At 41.3% G+C, this 22,758-nt stretch overlaps 1 protein-coding gene and 1 pseudogene across 7 annotated transcripts in view; one reads left to right on the forward strand and one right to left on the reverse strand.

Moving 5' to 3' along the window:
* The window catches only part of TRIP4 (thyroid hormone receptor interactor 4), a 75,010-nt gene that overhangs the window by 18,952 nt on the left and 33,300 nt on the right, over positions 1-22,758 (forward strand). For all 7 annotated transcript variants that reach the window (XR_004729520.3, XR_008474661.2, XM_054240453.2 and 4 more), the window contains exons 6-9: positions 1,929-2,058; positions 5,258-5,473; positions 9,210-9,336; positions 16,178-16,365. Coding sequence is in view for 5 of the 7 variants with exons in the window: in XM_054240453.2 (XP_054096428.1) it covers positions 1,929-2,058; positions 5,258-5,473; positions 9,210-9,336; positions 16,178-16,365 (661 nt within the window). In the remaining 2 variants the exon portion in view is untranslated. The remainder of the gene's footprint in view (positions 1-1,928; positions 2,059-5,257; positions 5,474-9,209; positions 9,337-16,177; positions 16,366-22,758) is intronic.
* LOC108593358 (large ribosomal subunit protein P1 pseudogene) lies at positions 14,146-14,518 on the reverse strand (annotated as a pseudogene).

The raw sequence follows: 22,758 nt of genomic DNA on the forward strand, positions 1-22,758 counted from the left end.
AGAATTGCCTGAACCCAGGAGGTGGAGGTTGCGGTGAGCCGAGACTGCGCCATTGCACTCCAGCCTGGGTAACAAGAGCGAAACTCCATCTCAAAAAAAAAAAAAAAATTTCTAAAATAATATTACTATATCAAAGAATGTGATCTTTGTCACACTTGAGATATATTTCCCAAATTATTTTATTAAAATATTATATTAATCTATAGCAATATTAGCATTGTACTATTGTACTCAGAAAGCTGTTTACTCTTGAGTTTTGACATATCAAACATTTCAAATTTGTTTTAATTGTAAAAAGCTTTAATTTAATTTAATTTATTTGTTTAGTTTTGAGACGGAGTCTGTATCACCCAGGCTTGAGTGCAGTGGTGTGATCTTGGCTCACTACAACCTCTGCCTCTGGATTCCAGCAATTCTCCTGCCTCAGCCTCCTGAGTAGCTGGAATTACAGGTGCCCGCCACCACACCCAGCTAATTTTTGCATTTTTAGTGGAGACAGGGTTTCAACATGTTGGTCATGCTAGTCTCAAACTCCTGACCTCAGGTGATCCACCCACCTCAGCCTCCCAAAGTGCCGCAATTACACGAGTGAGCCACTGCACCCAGCCACTTAACCCATTTTGGATCTTGGGTGTGTCATAATCTATGGCTCTCTTTTCTGTTCTATATAAATTTATAACATGCTGTCAAAGAAGATAACCATAGAATCAGTGTCGGCTGTGGAGTTAGACATGAGCTCAGATTTTTTTTCTTTTTTTGTGGCAGAGTCTCACTTTGTCACCCAGGCTGGAGTGCAATGGCGTGATCTCGGCTCACTACAACCTCTGCCTCCCAGGTTCAAGCGATTGTCCTACCTCAGCCTCCTGAGTAGCTGGGATTACAGGCACATACCACTGCACCTGGCTAATTTTTTTATTTTTAGGAGAGACGGGGTTTCACCATCTTGGACAGGCTGGTCTCGAACTCCTGGCCTCATGATCCACCTTCCTTGACCTCCCAAAGTGCTGGGATTATAGGCATGAGCCACTGTACCCAGCTAAGATTTTGTTTCTGTGGTCTGATTTCTAACTGTGTGAACTCAGTAAATGTACTGTCATCTGTGAACTTCACTTTCTTTATCTGTGAAACAAAGAGAATACACACTGTCTTCTGGGGTTATTGTGAAAATTAAATAACATGTATATTAAGTGCCTCAGCATTTAGTAGGCTCTCATTAAACTGAAACCGCTCATTTCTGCCCCTTTTGTGAAATTTTTCTCTTTTTTTCTTTCATTATTTAGTGTTTAGTTTTGATAGATAAAAGTATATTTAGGCTCTTATGGTGGATCATGTCTGGAATTCCAGTACTTTGGGAGGCTGAGGTGAGAAGATGGATTGAAGCCAGGTCTTCGAGACCAGGCTGGGAGACATAGTGAGACCCCCCTCTACAAAAATTTAAAAATTAGCCAGACACAATGGCATACGCCTATTGTCCCAACTACTCGAGGGGCTGAGGTGGGAGGAGAGATTGAGCCTAAGAGTTCAAGACTGCAGTGAGCTCTGATCATACCACTGCACTCAAGACTGGGCAACAGCATTAGATCCTGTCTTGAAAAACCGTATATTTAAAGGTAATATTCTGACCTACTCAGTAAACTTTTTCACTGATAAGGCATTTTTATGTCATATTCTTAAATGCTTTGGTACCCTTAGCCAAATTTTTATAAAGGAAGAAAAGATCCCTAGCATTTATTGAAAACCTGTCGTGTGTCAAGCACTGCTTAATGCTGTACAAGTAAGGCCTGGCTTGTGTACTTGTTTTCCGTTGAAATGAAGGCTCCAGGCTATCAGGCCACAACCAGATCTTCTGATGTTTTCTTTGCTGCACACTGATACAACTAATTTGTATTTAGAGGCTGACACCATTTGACTTCCTTATTGAATTTCAGGGGTGGAGAATTCTGGAAAGATAGACATCTCTACCAAGGACCTTCTTCCTCATCAAGAATTGCGAATTAAGTCTGGTCTGGAGAAGGCTATCAAGCATAAAGACAAACTGTTAGAGTTTGACAGAACTAGGTATGAAAGAGTTAGAATAACAAATGCTAAGAAATAAACTAGTTCACAGATTCTGGTCATTATTTTGGTACTTGATACCTTCTCATATTGGAGTGTGAAAGAGTTTATAGCAAAAGAAGAGCTGGATCCCCTGCATAGGAGACCTATATCTTGTTTTTTAATTCATGTTTGAATAATATAGGCTCCCACCAAAAGAATCCTATCCTGTAGCATTTTTTGATTTCTGGCAAATGTTAGTTTATCCCCTGTACAGTTGATGTGGGTTGACAGAATTCGCCACTTGTTTTACTTGTAGACATTCATTCAGTCACCTGTATTAGAGTACCTATTTTGTGCAGACTGCTAGCTGGGCTCTGGAGACTCTATAAGGAATTGCCTCTGGGAGAGCATAGGTTATGCCCTATCATAGGAAGGCAAGATTTACCTTACTCCTTTCCTTTGACTAAGTTTGTTTTTGATTCAATAATCAGTATATTAAAATACAACTAAATTGGCTTTATACTCCTACATTATTATTGTTAACCCATTGACTTCTCTTTAGGAGATAGATTTATGATAGTTCTGTTTTTTATTTCCTCCTCTTATACTTTTTTTCCTTTTGAACAAAATATTTGTTGAAAACCAGTTAGCGGTTAAAAAAATGGTTGGATAGGATTTATATGCTCCCTTCTTAAATGACTCTTTGAGGGTTCTCAGAAAGACCCTGAATGTCTTGTAACCTGAGAGTCAATTCCAGGCATTGTAATCTTTTAATGAGACATTCTTGCTACTTCCAAACCTTTTGCTGTGAATACATGAGATAAGATTTAGAATATGATTCCTTAAATAAACCCATCACAAGGTATGTAACCCATATTCATTCTTCATCCTTTCAGTATCACGTTTCTAATAATAGTACAACCTATTATTAGAAATAGAGTGCACTTACTTCTTGATAAATATAAACTGGAAAAGGATCTCTCCCTATTGTTGTTGCTGCTTTGCTGGTGTGTTCATGGGTACCAGTTTCATTATTATTATTATTATTATTTTTTTGAGACGGAGTTTTGCTTTTGTTACCCAGGCTGGAGTGCAATGGCGCTATCTTGGCTCACCGCAACCTCCGCCTCCTGGGTTCAGGCAATTCTCCTGCCTCAGCCTCCTGAGTAGCTGGGATTACAGGCATGTGCCACCATGCTCAGCTAATTTTTTGTATCTTTAGTAGAGACAGCGTTTCACCATTTTGACCAGGATGGTCTCAATCTCTTGACCTCGTGATCTACCTGCCTCAGCGTCCCAAAGTGCTGGGATTACAGGCTTGAGCCACCGCACCCGGCCACCAGTTTCATTATTGAGGTTTTTGTATAAGACCGGTTTCAACCGGGCACAGTGGCTCATGCCTGTAGTCCTAGTACTTTGGGAGGCCAAGCCTAGCAGATTGCTTGAGCCTGGAAGTTTGAGAGCAATCTTGGCAACATAGCAAAACCCCATCTATACAAAAAAAAAATGAAAATTAGCCAAGCATGGTATCACATGTCTGTAACCTCAGCTACTTGGGAGGGAGGCTGAGGGGGAAGGATCGATTGAGACAGGGAGGCAGAGGTTACAGTGACCTGAGATCAATCCACTGCACTCAAGCTTGGGTGCCACAGCCAGATTAAAAAAATTAAAAAAAGACCAATTTTCTCCAGAGTGCTGTTAAAAAACTTTCTACTCCAAGTCTGCTTTATTTTTATTTTATTTTTTTTTGTGATCTTCCAGGGTTGGCCTCCCAAAGTGCTGGAATTACAGGCATGAGACACCGCACCTGGTTTAAGACAGAATCTTTTTATAATTCTAGCTGAGTATGAAAATTTGAAGTCAATATATGGATCTAACTTCAGTATTTCCCTTAGGTCTATTTATATCACTATTTGTAATTATGGGGAAATGTGATCTTTTTTTCTTTTTTGAGACAGAGTCTCGCTCTGTCACCAGGTGCCAGGCTGGAGTGCAGTGCTGTGATCTTGGTTTACTGTGAACTCCGCCTCCCAGGTTCAAGCAACTCTCCTGCCTCAGCCTCCCGAGTAACTGGGACTACAGGCACGTGCCACCACACCCAACTAATTTTTTGTATTTTTAGTAGAGATGGAGTTTCACCATGTTGTCCAGGATGGTCTCAATCTCTTGACCTTGTGATCCTCCCATCTCAGCATCCCAAAGTGTTGGGATTACAGGCGTGAGCCATGGTGCCCGGCCTGGAAACTTAATCTTAACTGGATTTATGACATTGGAGTAATTACCCAATTTCTGTGAGCCCCCGGTTCATTATATATAGAATGAGAGTTAGACCATCAAGATTCCTTCCAGTTTTTAGTTTCTCTGTCAGCATGATCTTAGAGATAGGCCTGATTGTCATATCTTGAAACTTGGCCACAGTGCATTAGTGAGAGCCTGGAAAGTGGGGTATAGGTAATGACATATAGTAGCAGGGTAATAGAATGTCTTAAGAGTAAGTAGTTGGCTGGGCGTGGTGGCTAATGCCTGTAATCCCAGCACTTTGGGAGGCCGAGGCAGGCGGATCACCTGAGGTTGAGAGTTCGAGACCAGCCTGAACAACGTGGAGAAACCCTGTCTCTACTAAACATACAAAAATTAGCCAGGTGTGGTGGTGCATGCCTGCAATACCAGCTACTTGGGAGTCTGAGGCAGGAGAATCGCTTAAACCCGGGAAGTGGAGATTTCAGTGAGCCAAGATCATACCATTGCACTCCAGCCTCAGCAACAAGAACAAAACTATGTCCAAAAAAAGAAAAAGAGTAAATAATTCAGCTACAGAACTGAGGCTTGAGCATAGATCTCCAATAAGCAAATAAGCCTAGCAAGAATAGACTGGATCTCAATTGCAGAGGAACTAGGATACTTAGTAAGCTGTCAAACACGAACTCAATGCAGCAAAACGAGGCTGAAGCCCAGTTATTGGAAGGTAGAGGCTGGACTAATAAGAAACATAGAAGGACAATGGATAATGGTGCTGTTTTTTTTTTCTTGCCTGAAGTTGAGATAAGTTCTAGGAGCTGAGCCTACACTGGAGTTAAAACATATGCAGAGCTTGACCTGCTTTTGGAATATTTTTGGGCATCTGTATTTGAGATCGTAAGCTACCTTGAAACAATTTTCTAGTAATTGGTCCTTATTTGTCAACAGATGACCTAATTACCATGTGTTCCTTTTTTCTCAGTATTCGAAGGACTCAAGTCATTGATGATGAATCAGATTACTTTGCCAGTGATTCTAACCAGTGGTTGTCCAAACTTGAGCGGGAAACCTTGCAGAAGCGAGAGGAGGAACTAAGAGAACTTCGACACGCCTCTCGACTTTCTAAGAAGGTCACCATTGACTTTGCAGGAAGGAAGATCCTGGAAGAAGAAAATTCGCTGGCAGAGTATCATAGCAGGTAAGTGAGCAGCACTAAAAGGGTCTCAAAAAAGGAGTAGGTTGACCATAAAGGATTTTCCCTTTCTAGTAGATCTGTTATTTTTGTTGATTTTAAAAATGTGTTAATTTAGAATAGAAAACACGTAAGAATAGCTAAGAAAAATTTTAAATGAACACTCCTACTAGATAATTACTGGATTTTTTTGTTGGTTCATTTTGTTTTATGAGATGGAGTCTTGCTCTTTTGCCCAGGATGGAGTGCAGTGGCATGATCTTGGCTCACTGCAAGCTCCGCCTCTCAGGTTAAAGTGATTCTCCTGCCTCAGCAACCTGAGTAGCTGGGATTATAGGCATCCACCACCATGCCCGGCTGATTTTTGTATTTTTAGTAGAGACAGGTTTTCACCATGTTGGCCAAGCTGGTCTCAAACTCCTGACCTCAAGTGATCTGCCTGCCTCAGCCTTCCAAAGTTCCAAAGTGCAAAAAAAAAAAAAACCCATTTTTAAAACAATGAGATATAGTTTGGGCACAGGAATAGATGAATGAAACAGAATCCAGAAAGAGATTGATATGTTTAAATTGCATGTGTATGTGTGCATGAGTGTGCATATATATATATATATGAATGTGAGTTTAATAATCAATAAAGCTAACATTTTTAATCACTAAAGAAAGAATTAAATATGTTATTTTGGGATCATTGCCTGTTTAGAAAAAAATCTAGGTTATATCTATCTCTACTTCAAAGCATTCTATGATGCTATAATAAGTTTCCCTAAAAAGTTAAAAATGAACAATATAAAGGGATCAGAAAGAAATACAGAATTATAGGAGAATATAGTTATAGTCTTGGTGTGATAAAGCTATTCCTAACCAAGATACAAAATCTTGAAGTCATGAAGATATAAGATATTTTAAATAAAGTAAAAAGACAGTACTAAGTTGGAAGAAAATATTTTAAGTGGTTAAACAGTGAAAGAAACAATATTGATACTATATAAGTAAGAACTCTTGCAAATTAAAACAAAAAGACCAAAAACTCCAGCAGAAAAATGGACAAAAAGAACAGACAATACGCAAGTGTGGAAGTACAAATAGCCAATCACATTTGAGAAGATGTTCAGCTAGCAATCAGGAAATACAGTTTTAAAAACGTAATATATCAAATTTTTTTGGCTCATCAAATTTGGCTTAAATTTTTTTTAATATAATATTGCATATTGTGTAGGTATAGGAAAATGGGGATATTCTCCTCCTGTGAATTGGTGTATTAAAGTGGTGCAGCCTACATACTATATGATTCCAAGTATGTAGTAGTTTCCAGGGATTAGAAGAGAAGGAGGAATAAATAAAGGGAGCACAGAAAAGATTTTTAAGGCAGTGAAACTGCTCCATATGTAATTGTAATGATAAATACATGTCATAATAAATTTGTCCAAACCCATAAATTATACAATACCAAGAGTGAACCCTGATGTAAACTATGGCTTTTGGGTGATAATGATTTGTCAGTGTAGGTTGATCAGTTGTTACAAGTGTACCACTCTGGTGAGGGATGCTAATAATGGGGGAGGCTATGTATTTGGGAGGTCTTGGGGGATGTTGGTAACCTCTGTACATTCCTCTCAATTTTGCTCTGAACCTAAAACTGCTTTAAAAAATAAAGCCTAAGGCTGGGCACAGTGACTCACGCCTGTAATCCCAGCACTTTGGAAAGCCAAGATGGGAGGATCACTTGAGGCCAGGAATTCAAGACCAGGCTGGGTAACATAGTGCGACCCCACCTTGAAAAAAAAAGTCTATTAACATAAATATATAAACAAAAAAGGAGGGGTCCAAAGTGGCTCCCGCCCGAGGTCATGGCACTCGCGAAGGCGAGGTCATCAGTTCAAGGCTAACCTGAGCAACCTCATAAGCTCAAACTGATTGGCAAAAAAAAAAACAACAAAAAAGGTACAATTTTTTTAGAAGAGAACATTTAAATAGTGCATTCTTTTGACTTGTCAGCTACACACCAGCTATCAAGATAACAATTTTCCCTTGTCAAAAAATTTTACAAGATATTTGCCATTCTGACACATGAAAAATGGTATTTAATTCTAATTTTTATTCACATTCCTTTGCTTTAGTTGTATGCCAGTTAGTTTGAGTGTTCTAAAAATGTAGTCATTCGCTTTTTTATTATTTCTTTTCTAGATTCTAGAGTTCTGAATATACTTATCACTATACTGTGTCAAATATATTCCTTTCTTTCAGACCTCACTGTCTCTACCCTATTTTAGACTCACCTCATCCTACAAATTCTTGTACTTTTTAAAAGCTTCGTGCCTTTGTTTCTGATTTTTCCTTGTTTTGGAAATTCTTCCCCCAGTCTTTGCCTTTCACACAGTTACCTTTCCCTTGAACCTACTTGCTACAACATGTTGGATGATGAGATAATAACCACCAAACAGATTGTGCCTGTCTCATAGTAATTACTGCATCCCTTCATATATGATTCATCATCTGTATGGCTCTCTTAAATCTGCCATTTGAATTCAAAGCCTCTTGAAGGCAGAAACAATGTCCTCCAAACCTGGTAAGCTATCTTACGTATAAGAGATTCCTAACAAACGTATCTTGAGTTGAATTGAAGGTGAGGTTTAGCCTTTCCTGTTAGTTGAAGTTTTTCATTATGTTGTGCATCAGAATTATTGTTATCCACAAACATTTGTCAAGCATCCAACAGGGGCATTGAATGCAGCAGCAAGTACTGTAGAGCTATAGAATGAAATAAGATAGGGTTCCTGCAGGGTTTTTGATCTCTTACCAACTAACCAGTAGATTTCCACAATCTTTAAATGAAAATGATTACATTATTTTATAGGTTTAGAGCCAGGTATCCAGTGCTAACACCATAGGCACAGGATAACATGGGATGCATCCAATGATTGTTTAGATAGTAGATGCTATAGGACCTCAGAGAAAGGAGTAAGCATTTTTGTGCTGGGCTAGTAGGGTACCTCTTTATTACTTATGAGCCTTCAAGCAAAGCTAGAATGAAGACCAGCGAGAAGGAGTGAAGGGACTGCTGAGTAGGCAGAGGAATGCCTCTCAATAGAGGCATTGAGGCATTCCTCTCAATAGGTTGCATTGAGAAGATGAGCTGACATAGAACACTCTTAAATGGGTCAGGGTATTCCTGGGCAAGTTTTTTTGTTTCCTTTTTGTGACAGGGCCTTATTGACTGTTGCCCTAGCTGGAGGGCAGTGGCACCTTGAACAACTGGGCTCAAACTATCCTCCCATCTCATCCTTCTAAGGCTAGGACTACAGGTGTGAGCCACCATGCCCAGATCATTTATTTTTTGTAGAACCAGGGTCTCTCTATGTTCCTCAGGCTAGTCTTGAATTCCTGGCCTCAAGCAATCCTCCCTCTTTGGCCTACCATAGTGTTTGAATTAGCATGAGCCACCACTAATGGCCTCTAGGCAGCTTTTCTGGTCTTGGCATGTTTAATGATCTTGTTGAACAGATAAATGACTGTAGTGTGCCCTGTGTATTTTGTTGGTATTCTCGAACATTTATTAACTCATATTCCTTAGGGTTTTTAGTGTGAGGAGCAGGAAGCTGGAGTAGGGAGTAGGGAAAGTCATCTATAGACTCCTCTTTATATTCCAAATTTTATTACTATTAAAGCATTTTATGTTGGTGGTAAGGAAATTCTGAGCATAGCACATTACCAATTGTTGCATCCTTTTGTTTTATTATCACAGACTAGATGAGACAATACAGGCCATTGCCAGTGGAACCTTGACTCAGCCACTGACCAAATTGGATAGATCTTCTGAAGAGCCTTTGGGAGTTCTGGTAAATCCCAACATGTACCAGTCTCCTCCCCAGGTTAGTGGACCCTTGCTGTAAGTGTTGATAAGAAAAATTTGGCTCCAAATTTGCCTTCTTTAAAATGTGTCTATTTCATAGGCTTTAGATACCAATCAGCTCTCTCAACACACTTGCCAACCTTATTCTCTGGCTCACATTTTTTCCGTTTTTACTGCAGTACTTCTAACAAACTGACTTGTGTTATCTTCTAAGTATTTTCCAAGAAAGGGTTTTGTTAAGCACTACAGAAATTTAGACAAAAATTCCATGGTCCTTTCGTTAATGTTCTTTCTCTATCTTTTATAGAATATGGGCAAGCCCATGGAGTGGTGTTTTAAATTAATTTATGAATTCACTCATTTGTCATCATCCTTTATTTTACCATCCAGTATATTGAGACTCTACTATGGATAAGCACAGTAAAAACTGATCAAACAGACACTGATTCTATTCTCAAAGAACTCACAAACTAGTAGGGATAAAGATCTATGTAAGCAGCTGGGTTTTTTTTTGTTTTGTTTTTGTTTTTGTTTTGAGACAGAGTTTAACTCTGTCCCCCAGGCTGGAGTGCAGTGGCTCAATTTCAGCTCACTGGAACGTCTGCTTCCCAGGTTCAAGTGATTCTCCTGCCTCAGCCTCCCAAGTAGCTGGGCTTACAGGCACACACCACCAGGCCTGGCTAATTTTTGTATTTTTAGTAGAGAAGGGGTCTCACCATGTTAGTCAGGCCGGTCTGGAACTCCTAACCTCAGTGATCCACCCACCTTGGCCTCTCAAAGTGCTGGGATTACAGGTATGAGCCACCATGCCCGGCCTGGTAGCTCTAATAAACACTAATAGAGTATAAATATTAAGTTCTGTGGAATTCCAGAGGAGCAGGAGACTAATTCTAGCTGAGGGCAGTTAATAGGTTTTATAGGGAAGCTGACATTCATTAAAAGTAAATATCCAGCCGGGCGTGGTGGCTCACGCCTATAATCCCAACACTTTGGGAGGCTGAGGCAAGTGGATCATGAGGTCAAGAGATCGAGACCATCCTGGTCAGCAAGGTGAAACTCCGTCTCTACTAAAAATACAAAAATTAGCTGGGCATGGTGGTGCGCGCCTGTAGTCTCAGCTACTCAGGAGCCTGAGGCAGGAGAATTGCTTGAACCCAGGAGGCAGAGGTTGTGGTGAGCCGAGATTGTGCCATTGCACTCCAGTCTGGGTAACAACAACGAAACTTCGTCTCAAAAAAAAAAATAAAAAAAAGTAAATATTCACCAGGTGCAGTGCCTTATGCCTATAATCCTTGCACTTTGGGAGGCTGAGGTGGGCAGATTGCTTGAGCCCAGGAGTTCTAGACTAGCCTGAGCAACATGGCGAAACCCCATCTCTACTAAAAATACAAAAATTAGCTTGGCATGGTAGCATTGTGGCTGTAGTCCCAGCTACTTAGGAGGCTGAGAGGGGATAATCACCTGAGCCCCAGATGCAGAGATTGCAGTGAGCTATGATCATGCCATTGCACTCCAGTGACAGAGCAACACTCTATCTCAAAAAAAAAATAAATAAATAAATATTTGAGAAAAGTGTATGTTCAGGAATCGTGGAGAAAAAAACTTCGGGCAGAATGAATTGTAGGAACAAAGGCATGTGTACATAAAAACATGGGACATAGCTATAGGAATTTTCAAGCACACAAATCTGAAGAGGGAATTCCAGGCAGAAGGTACAATATGTCCAAAGGCTCAGCAGCATTGCAGGTTTGGAGAATCACAAGTAATTAACTATTGTTATGGACTGGTAAATCTATCAGTTTCCTAGGGCTGCTGTAGCAAAGTACCACAAACTAGGCTCAGGCCAGGCGCAGTGGCTCACGCCTGTGATCCCAGTGCTTTGGGAGCCCGAGGTGGGTGGATCATGGGGTCGAGAGATCGAGACCATCCTGGTCGGCATGGTGAAACCCTGTCTCTACTAAAAAATGCAAAAATTAGCTGGGCGTAGTGGCGCGCGCCTATAGTCCCAGCTACTTGGGAGGCTGAGGCAGGAGAATTGCTTGAACCCAGGAGGCGGAGGTGGTGAGCCGAGATCACGCCATTGCACTCCAGCCTGGGTAACAGGAGCGAGGCTCCGTCTCAAAAAAGAAAAGACAGCAGAAATGAATTCTCTTAGCTGGAGTCTAAAAGCCCAAAATCAAGGTGTTGGAAAGACTACATTCTCTCCAAAAGCTTTACAGGAGAATGTTTCCTTACCTCTTTAAGTTTCTGGTGGCTCTGTGTCCCTTCCCTTGTAGCTCATCACTCTAATCTCTGCCTCTGTCTTCACATAGACCTCTTCCCTGTGTGTCTATCACTCTGTGCCCTCCCTTCTTACAAGGATACGAGTCATTGGATTTAGGGCCCACTATGATCCAATATAATCTCATCTTAGATTACATCTGTAAAGACTATTTCCAAATAGGATTGTATTCACAGATGCTGTCTAGGTGGACATTGATTACCTGGGGATACGACTCAACCCAGTACAGTAAGCAACACCTGATCATGAAAGATTTTTTTGTCTTATACTAATGATTTTAGGTTTTGTCCTAAAGTAGGCAAAGAAGTGTTCTGGAAACATTTTAACAGAAGATTGGCATGACTTCTATGGCTATATAGAGAATAGATTGGAGGGAAGGGTAAGATTAGAAGCTGAGAAAGTGCCAAGGAAGTCCTTGCAATAGCACCATGGAAAGATGATGCAAGTCCAAATTAGTATTGCAGTGCTAGTGGAGCTGTAGAAAGTTATTTAAAGACCAAAAGCGGGAGCTGGGCCTGTAGTGTAGTGGTACACATCTATAGTCCCAGCTACTCGGGAAGCTGAGGCGGGAGGATCACTCGAGCCCAGGAGTTGGAGGCCGCAGTGAGCTGTGATCAAGCCACCACACTCCAGCCTGGATGACACAGTAAGACCCCATCTCTAAAAAGAAAACTAATTATCATCGTAAAAAAGGCTAAAACTGGGCTGGATGTGGTGGCTTACACCTGTAATCCCATCACTGGGAGGCCGAGGCAGGCGGCTCACCTGAGGTCGGGAGTTCAAGACCAGCCTGACCAACATGGAGAAACCCTATCTCTATTAAAAATACAAAATTGGCTGGGTACGGTGGCTCAAGCCTGTAATCCCAGCACTTTGAGAGGCCGAGGCGGGTGAATCACGAGGTCAAGAGATCGAGACCATCCTGGTCAACATGGTGAAACCCCGTCTCTACTAAAAATACAAAAAATTAGCTGGACATGGTGGCGCTTACCTGTAATCTCAGCTACTCAGGAGGTTGAGGCAGGAGAATTGCCTGAACCAAGGAGGTGGAGGCTGTGGTGAGCCAAGATCATGCCATTGCACTCCAGCCTGGGTAACAAGAGCGAAACTCTGTCTCAAAAAAAAAAAAATACAAAATTGGTCGGGAATGATGGTGCACGCTTGTAATCACAGCTACTAGGGAAGCTGAGGCATGAGAATCACTTGAACCTGGGAGGTGGAGGTTATACTGAACCAAGATTGCGCCATTGCACTCCAGCCTGGGCAACAAAAGCAAAACTCTGTCTCAAAAAAAAAAGACTAAAACTGTAGATGAAGAAACCTGCTGACAGATTCTTTAATAGTATTATTGAAAGATAATGAAGAATTAATTTAGGAAAGTGGCTGTGTAATTAGAGGCAACAGCTATAGCAGAAATCGAAAAGATATTTGGGCCTCAAGGTTGTTTACATACCAACATTTTATGAAATTATTTTTTTCCAGCCAGGTGTGGTGGCTTACACCTGTATTCCTAGCACTTTGGGAGGCCAAGGCAGGAGGATCACTTGAAGCCAGGAGGTCAAGACCAGCCTGGGCAGCAGAGCAAGATACTGTCTCAAAAAAATATTTGTTTTTTCAAGAAAGTATTTATTTCCCCTAAAATGGATCAATTCTTTTTTCTCTGTGGTCCACTGTAAGAACTTCTGTCTCCTATTTAGTATGTACTCAGTTCTGCCTTGTATTTTGAATAGTTATATATGTGTCTGTCTTCCACTAGGATTGTAAGTTCCTTGCAAGCAAGAACCACATCTTTTTCATATTTTATGTCTCCCTAGTTAATGTGCTTTTCACAGTTAAGTACTCAATAAATGTTTATTCAATTTGTAAAAATGTGTGTTTAAGATATGCCACAACTGACAAGAATCATACAATTATATTGCAGAAAAATCCTTAGAAATTCATTTAGTCCAACTTCGTCCTTTTCTAGTTGGAAAAACTGAAATTTTTAGGGGTCAAATGATCTGCGGTTTTGACTACCACTCAAAGTTTTTTTCTGTAATTTATTATATTTTCATTTTGATTTATTTATTTTTGAGCAGGATCTTGCTCTGTCTTCCAGGCTAGAGTGCAGTGGTACGATCACAGCTCCCTGCACCCTCAACCTCAAGTGGCTCAGACTAAAGTAATCACATGCCATCATAACTTGCTAATCTGTGTATTTTTTGTAGAGAAGGAATTTTACCACGTTGCCCAGGTTGGTCAACTCCTGGGATCAGGCGATCCTCCTGCCTTGGCCTCCCCAACTGCTGGGATTACAGACATTGCCCATCATGCCTGGCTCTTGTTATTATTATTATAAATAATAATTATAATTATTAATTATAAATAATTTTAATAATTACAAATTATTATTTTTAAAGTTCAGCTTTTTTTTTTTTTTTTTTTTAAAGACAGGGTTTCACCATGTTGGTCAGGCTGGTCTTGAACTCCCGACCTCAGGTAATCTACCCGCCTTGGCCTCCAAAGTGCTTGGATTACAGGCATGAGCCACCATGCCCAGCCAAAGTTCAGCTTTTTATTGAACACATTATAAAAGAGGTTTAGTCAAAAAGACCAAAGCCCACGTCATCATCAGACTCCTCGGATTCTTCTTTCTTTGCTTCCACTTTCTTCTCCCCAGCTGGAGCAGCAGCAGTGGAGGGGGCAAGACCTCCTACTGGTGCAGCACTAGCTGCTGGAGCAGATCCACCAGCCCCTACATTGCAGATTGCAGCCCCCACAAAAGGCCTTTACAAGCAAGCCAGACCAAAAGGTTCAACATTTATACCAGCTGCTTTAATAAGGGCATTGATCTTATCTTCCTTAAGTGGATGGTCATCTTATAATCGTGCAGGATAAGGGCCGAGTAGATGCAGGCAAGCTTGGTAGTAGAGGAGACCATGGTGTGGGCGAGTGTGGGGCTAGCGCTGCCGGATGTGGTGTGTGCTAGTCACTGGATGAAGTGAGGGCCTCACCCCAACGCGGGCTTAACTTGGAAAGACCGGGCACCTTGGTGGCAGCTGAGGAAAACCCTTATTATTATTTTTAAAGACACAAGATCTTACCATGTTGCCCAGGCTGGCCTTGAACTTGTGGGCTCAAGTGATCCTCCTACCTTACCTCCTGAGTAGTTAGTGAAGCTACAAGCATCCAGCTTTATAAATATTACATTTTAAAAAATTAGGACAACCCCAAACATCATCATGCTAATTGCCTTTATTTTTAAACTTTAATTTTGGAGCATATGGTCTTGTTGCTCTGGAAGAAACATTAACCTTTGTCATTCTCTGTCTGAATTGTTGCCAAGACTCTTCACTCTCCTGTAATTACCTGTACCTTATAATTCTCTTTTCCTTTTAAATGATGGGAACCCTGTTTTAGCAGTCCTCCGTCCTCTCTTTCAGGCAGCAAGTTGTTCATTTCAGGGTAAGACACTATTTCATGCATCCAGTAGTCAGAACTGCTGCCTCTGACAGCATCAGTTTGGTTTTGTCACGGTATCGGCATGTGACACTGCCCCTAAGCACATACAGAATTGTGGAACAAAATGTTAAACCTTCATTTAGCTCACAGAATTCTATTGAAAAATTATCCAGGAGGCCGGGCGCGGTGGCTCAAGCCTGTAATCCCAGCACTTTGGGAGGCCGAGGCGGGTGGATCACGAGGTCAAGAGATCGAGACCATCCAGGTCAACATGGTGAAACCCCGTCTCTACTAAAGATACAAAAAATTAGCTGGGCATGGTGGCGCGTGTCTGTAATCCCAGCTACTCGGGAGGCTGAGGCAGGAGAATTGCCTGAACCCAGGAGGCGGAGGTTGCGGTGAACCGAGATCGCACCATTGCACTCCAGCCTGGGAAACTAGAGCAAAACCCCGCCTCAAAAAAAAAAAAAAAAAAGAAAGAAAAATTATCCAGAACCAAGTTTGGATCATTATGCATAAAGTGGAAATAATTATAGCTCTTTTGGTCTGATAGTTGTGCTGTTGCTGGAATTAGGAAGCATTATATGGAGATTTCAACATTCTAATTATCCTTTAAGATGGGACCTTGTTATCATACCTGGGACTTCTACTGAATTTATACTATTTCTACCCTTCTGGCCTTATTTCAGACAAAGATGGGATGTATTTTTTGTTTGTTGATGTTGTTTTTGAGATAGGGTCTCGCTCTCTTGTCCAGGCTGGAGTGCAATGGCATGATCTCGTCTCACTGCAGAGTCCACCTCCTGAGTTCAAACGATTTTCCTGCCTCAGCCTCTCAAGTAGCTGGGATTATGGGCACCCACCACCACGCCTGGCTAATTTTTGTATTTTTAGTAGAGATGGAGTTTCACCATGTTGGCCAGACTGGCTTCTAACTCCTGACCTCAAGTGATCCACTCGCCTTGCCTCCCAAAGTGCTGGGATTACAGGCATGAACCATCATACCCAGACTGGGATATATTTTGCTAAGAAAAGTTCCCTGTATGATTTCCTCATTATTAGCATTTGTGTCATTTTGTCCACCTACCCCAGATTCTTCCCTTAAAAGACAGAACTGTATGTTTGTTTTTCTGTGTAGTGGGTTGACCACACAAGTGCAGCCTCACAGAAGAAGGCTTTCCGTTCATCAGGATTGGGACTAGAGTTCAACTCATTTCAGCACCAATTGCGAATCCAGGATCAAGAATTTCAGGAAGGCTTTGATGGTGGCTGGTGCCTCTCTATACATCAGCCCTGGGCTTCTCTGCTTGTCAGAGGAATTAAAAGGTAAGATAAAAATGAATCTGGGCAATGGAAGATTTTAGAGTGACATAAATTTAATTTAGAAATATGGATTGGAATTAGTTTTTCTCAAAAAGTGGTGATTTATAATACTCTTCAAGAAATAGAACTTTTTTTTTTAAGATGGAGTCTTGCTCTGTCACCCAGGCTGGAGTGCAATGGCATGATCTCTGCTCACCACAATCTCTGCCTTCTGGGTTCAGGTGATTGTCCTGCCTCAGCCTCCAGAGTAGCTGGGATTACAGGTGTGCGCCATCACGCCTGGCTAATTTTTTGTATTTTTAGTTTCACCATGTTGGCCTGGCTGGTCTTGAACTCCTGACCTCATGATCCACCTGCATTGGCTTCCCAAAGTGCTGGGATTACAGGCTTGAGCCACTGTACCTGGCCAATAAATGGAACTTTAAACAACATATTCATGTTATTGACTTGATAGTAGTATATTTTAAAATTAATTTTAAAACATTTAAATTGACAAATATAGTAGTAGTAGTTTTTGTACTGAATAGCTTAAAAAACAAACTGAGCTAGGCCTGGTGCGGAGGCTCATGCCTATAATCCCAGCACTTTGGGAGGCCAAGGCGGGTGGATCACGAGGTCAAGAGATTGAGACCATCCTGGTCAACAAGCTGAAACTGCGTCTCTACTAAAAATACAAAAATTGGCTGGGCATGGTGGTGCGCACCTGTAGTCCCAGCTACTTGGGAGGCTGAGGCAGGAGAATTGCTTGAACCCAGAAGGCGGAGGTTGCGGTGAGCTGAGATCCTGCCATTGCACTCCAGTCTGGGTAACAACAGCGAAACTCCATCTCAAAAAAAAAAAAAAAAGCTAATGAACCCTGTCATAACAAATATAGAAGACCAATTTTTTCATCTTTGGAAGCATATCTATTGGAAAAGCTTATCTTGGCCTTGGACTTGTAATATACTACTCAGCAACCTTAATAATTTGATCCTATTTGAAATATAGTTTTGATGCTTATTTACTTATTAAGATACCAGCATACTTGATTTTGTTTTTCTATCCATATATCTATTAATCTGGCTAATAATGTTGAGAAACTATTTTGTCACAAAATCCTTTCCTACAAAAGTAGGGGAAACTGAGCTAAGTAGAGGTATTATAGACCTGCGTTACACCTGTTAATGATGATAATATTTAATAGCTTACTATTCCATGGTTTCTTATGTCTTTTCTTAATTCAGTTTTTAAAGATAGTGTTTTCCTTTGCTTTTCTTACACATGTAAATAGAAAACTATAAAGTACAGAAAAGTAACTAGAAAGATTACCTATAATTCCACACCAAGAAACAGCTATTATTAGCATTTTGGAGTGTTTTTCTTTTTCTTTTTTTTTGAGATGGAGTTTCGCTGTTGTTACCCAGACTGGAGTGCAATGGCACAATCTTGGCTTACCGCAACTTCTGCCTTCTGGGTTCAGGCAATTCTCCTGCCTCAGCCTCCTGATTAGCTGGGATTATAGGCATGCACCACCATGCCCAGCTAATTTTTTGTATTTTTGGTAGAGACGGGGTTTCACCATGTTGACCAGGATGGTCTCGATCTCTTGACCTAGTGATCCACCCGCCTCATCCTCCCATAGTGCTGGGATTACAGCCTTCTTATTTTTTTCTATTAGAAAAAAATATGCCTGTCAATGTCCTGACTCATAACAGTAAAAATACCTTATACTTAAATAGAATTTCAGTTTTCAAAGCAGTAACTCTGTGAAATACAGTCGTGTGCTGGATAATGGGCAAAGAACTTGAATAGATTTTTTACCAAAAAATAAATAAATATAAGTGGCCAATAAGCACAAGAAACAATACTAACATCTTTGGAAATTAGGGAAATGTCAATCAAAAGTACCATGAGACACCATGTCACACCCAGTAGGTTGGCTATAATTAAAAATAAAAATAGGTCAGTGCGGTGGCTCACACCTGTAATCCCAGCACTTTGGGAAGCCATGGCAGGCAGATCACAATGTCAAGAGATTGAGACCATCCTGGCCAACATGGTAAAATCCCATCTCTACTAAAAATACAAACATTAGCTGGGCATGGTGTCCCACATCTGTAGTCCTAGCTTCTGAGGAGGCTGAGGCAGGAGAATCACTTGTACCTGGGAGGTAGAGGTTGCAACGAGCTGAGATCACACCACTGCACTCCAGCCTGGGGCCAGAGCAAGACTCCATCTCAAAAAATAAAATAAGGTGTAGTGGCTCACACCTGTAATCCCAGTACTTTGGGAGGCTGAGGAGAACAAATCACTTGAGCCAAGGAGTTCAAGACCAGCCTGGGCAACATGGTGAAACCCCATCTCTGCCAAAAATACAAAAAGTCAGCCAGTTGTGGTGGTTCGTGTCTGTTGTCCCAGCTACTTAGGAGGCTGAGGTGGGAGAATCACTTGAGCCTGGGAGGCAGAAGCTGCAGTGATCTCAGATCACGCCACCTCATTCCAGCCTGGGCTACAGAGAGAGAACTTATCCCAAATAAATAAATAAATAAGGTGGTGGCTCACACCAGTAATCGCAGCACTTTGGGAGGCCAAGGCAGGTGGATCATCTGAGATCAGGAGTTAGAGACCAGCCTGGCCAACGTAGTGAAACCCCACCTCTCCTAAAAATGCAAAAAATTAGCCAGGTGTGGTTGTAGGCACCTGTAATCCCAGTTACTCAAAAGACTGAGAACGGAGAATCGATTAACATGGGAGGTGGAGGTTGCAGTGAGCTGGGCTCGCACGGTTGCACTCCAGCCTGGGCAATAAGAGTGAAACTCAATCAACCAATAAAGTTGCTGAGGGTGTAGCAAAATTAGGCCGGGCTCAGTGGCTCACACCTGTAACCCTCCTAGCACATGGGGAGGCCAAGGCAGGTGGATAATTTGAGGTCAGAAGTTCAAGACCAGCCTGACCAATATGATGAACCCCTCTCTCTACTTCAAATACAAAAAGTTAGCCAGGCACCCAGGTGCAGTGTGGCTGACGCCTGTAATCCCAGCACTTTGGGCTGAGTTAGGCAGATCATGAGGTCAGGAGATTGAGACCATCCTGGCTAACATGCTGAAATCCGTGTCTACTAAAAATACAAAAAATTTAGCCAGTCGTGGTGGCACTTGCCTACAGTCCCAGCTACTCAGAAGGCTGAGGCAGGAGAATCGCTTGAACCTGGAGGTGGAGGTTGCAGTGAGCAGAGGTTATGCCACTGCATTCTAGCCTGTATAACAGAGCGAGACTCTGTCTCAAAAAGAAAAAAGGGAAAAAAAGATTATAATATCTATTTTTGCTGTACTGTTTCCTTTCTTTCTTTCTTTCTTTCTTTCTTTCTTTCTTTCTTTCTTTCTTTCTTTCTTTCTTTCTTTTCTTTTCTTTTCTTTCTTTCTTCTTTCCCCTTTTTATTTTTTTTGAGACAGAATCTCACTCTGTTGCCCAGGCTGGAGTGCAATGGCATGATCTTGGCTGCAACCTCTACCTCCCAGGTTCAAGCAATTCTCCTGCCTCAACCTCCTGAGTAGCTGGGATTACAGACGTGTGCCACCACGCCCAGCTAATTTTTTTATTTTTAGTAGAGATAGAGTTTTGCCCTGTTGGCCAGGCTGGTCTCAAACTCCTGACCTCAGGTGATCTACCAACTTCCACCTCTCAAAGTGCTGGGATTATAGGTGTGAGCCATTGTGCCCATCATTTATTGTACCTTTTCTATGTTTAGATATATTTAGATATACGAATAGTTATCACTGTGTTCCAATTGCTTACAGTATTCTGTACAGTAACATGCTGTATAAGTTTGTAACTTAAGAACAAGACGCTGCCGGGCACAGTGCCTCATGCCTATAATCCCAGCACTTTGGGAGGCCAAGGTGGGTAGATCACCTGAGGTCAGGAGTTTGAGACCAGCCTAGCCAACATGGCGAAACACCATCTCTACTAGAAATACGAAAAAAAAATTAGCTGGACATGGTGGTGTGTGCCTCTAATCCCGTCTACTTGGGAGGCTGAGGTGGGAGAATTGCTTAAACCTGGGAGGTGGAGGTTGCAGTGAGCTGAGATCGCACCATTGTATTCCAGCTTGGGCAACAAGAATCCAACTCGATCTCAGAAAAAAAGAGGGTATACCATAGCCTAGGTGCATAGTAGGTTATACCATCTGAAATTGCCCAAAGACACATTTTCAGAACATATCCCCATTGTTAAGCAAGATGTAACTGTATATTAGGCCAGTATTATTACAATCTTTGGAAAATGAGGATATTGAAGCAGGAAAAGGTAAAATATGAAGCTAGTTAGTGACAGAGGTGGAACTAGAGTTCAGGTTTTCAAAGTACTCTTTCCTCTCTACTGTTCACGTTTCAGACATTACTTAAAGACAAATGATTATCAGCATTTAGGCATGATCATTTGTACTTTGGTAGTTTCACTATTAGCTGCCATTTCTCTACTTTGTTAAGGTGCACTACACCTTTTCTCCCATCTTGAAGGTCAGTTCTTGCTTTGGCTCCTAATTATTTCATAGCTTATGTCCGTAAGTGCCATTAGAGAAGTGCATGGAAATCCGCTTCTGCCCCAGGATGATCAAACCCTTAGATGTCTGTTCTCACTGAGTTTTCTGCAATTTCAGTGTTTTCCTTTTCCAAAGTAGAAAACTAAACAACTTGCCTTCTGCTAAGGGAATCAGAGTATTTACATTTCTCTCATCCTATTTTGGATCTGGTATTCAAATTTTCTCACAGAAGCGAACAGTGTGAGCAGCATCTAGTGCATAGTCACTTTATTTTAATCCCACAGAACTAAAGCAGGTGGTTTTGCCACATTTGTGGAATCATTTTCCCAGTAATTCTTCAGATTATTTGGTGTAGATGGAAGACATACGTTGGTTCATTCCCCATATTGTGCACCTACTGTAAGCCTGATACTCTTTCAATATATTTGTGTTGGAAAACCAAGGATATGAAAAATTAATAACTCCATTTTCCACTATAAGAATGGGATGAGAAGGTTATATTCTCAAGGTACCTTATATAATTTGGTGGGAGGGAATAAGAAACATCTTTTTATAACCCTTGGAAAGTAGCAATTAAATTCGGAATGCATGCTGTTACTCTCCGTACAGGTTCTTTCAAACTAGTCCACAAATTGTTTAATAATCCACAAAGAAAACCCTGAATACAGTTAAAAAATGTAAATGGGTGTGGTTCTAATTGAAAGAGTTAAAGCGTTTTTATTTACTTAAATTATTATAAATAATAAAAAGTAACATTCTTGGGAGTTATGTGTAGGTGAGGATTTTTCTGTCAGATTGGAGTACAAACCAACTAATCTTCCAGGAAAAGTTTAGCCTTTGACTCAAGGGCAAGGATTTCCATATCTCTGGGATGACTTATATGCCTTGAAATTAAAGGATTTGTGCTGTGCATGGTGGCTCATGCCTATAATCCCTGCACTTTGGGAAACTGAGGTGGGCAGATCACAAGAGATCGGGAGTTTGAGACCAGCCTGACCAACTTGGAGAAATCCCATCTCTACGAAAATACAATATTAGCCAGGTGTGGTGGTGCATGCCTGTAATCTCAGCTACTTGGGAAGCTGAGGCAGGAGAATTGCTTGAACCTCGGAGGTGGAGGTTGCGGTGAGCCAACATAGCACCACTATATTCCAGCCTGGGCAAGAAAACTGAAACTCTGTCTCAAACTAGATAGATAGATAGATAGATAGATAGATAGATAGATAGATAGATAGATAAAGAAAGAAAAAGAAGGAAGGGGCCAGGCGCGGTGGCTCACACCTGTAATCCCAGCACTTTCGGAGGCCAAGACGGGTGGATCACGAGGTCAAGAGATCAAGACCAACCTGGTCAACATGGTGAAACCCCATCTCTACTAAAAATACAAAAATTAGCTGGGCATGGTGGTGAGCGCCTGTAATCTCAGCTACTTGGGAGGCTGAGGCAGGAGAATTGCCTGAACCTAGGAGGCGGAGGTTGCAGTGAGCTGAAATCGTGCCATTGCACTCCAGCCTGGGTAACAAGAGCGAAACTCTGTCTCACAAAAAAAAAAAAAAAAAAAAAGGAAGGAAAGTAGGTAGGGAGGGAGGGAGAGAGAGGGAGAGAAAATATAGGATTTGTATTGTACAAGCACCAAGACTGGTGAGGGCTCCAAGTCTGAGTTGTAGGGATCAGGTGAAAAGCAGGCAGGAGTTGAGAGAGATGACTTATCATTATTCTGATATAAGAGAAATTAGTGGACAGAGTTCATCTCAAGTGAAAGATACTGTGAGAGAAAAGTGTTTTTGACCAAAAATATCCTTCCTAGTAAGGCATTATCTATAGACCTCTTGGTTCAACTGGATAATTTGTGATAGGATTTGTTATATATCATGGGA

The sequence above is a fragment of the Callithrix jacchus genome, chromosome 8 (genome assembly GCF_049354715.1).
Source record: "Callithrix jacchus isolate 240 chromosome 8, calJac240_pri, whole genome shotgun sequence".
Classification (NCBI taxonomy): domain Eukaryota; kingdom Metazoa; phylum Chordata; class Mammalia; order Primates; family Cebidae; genus Callithrix; species Callithrix jacchus.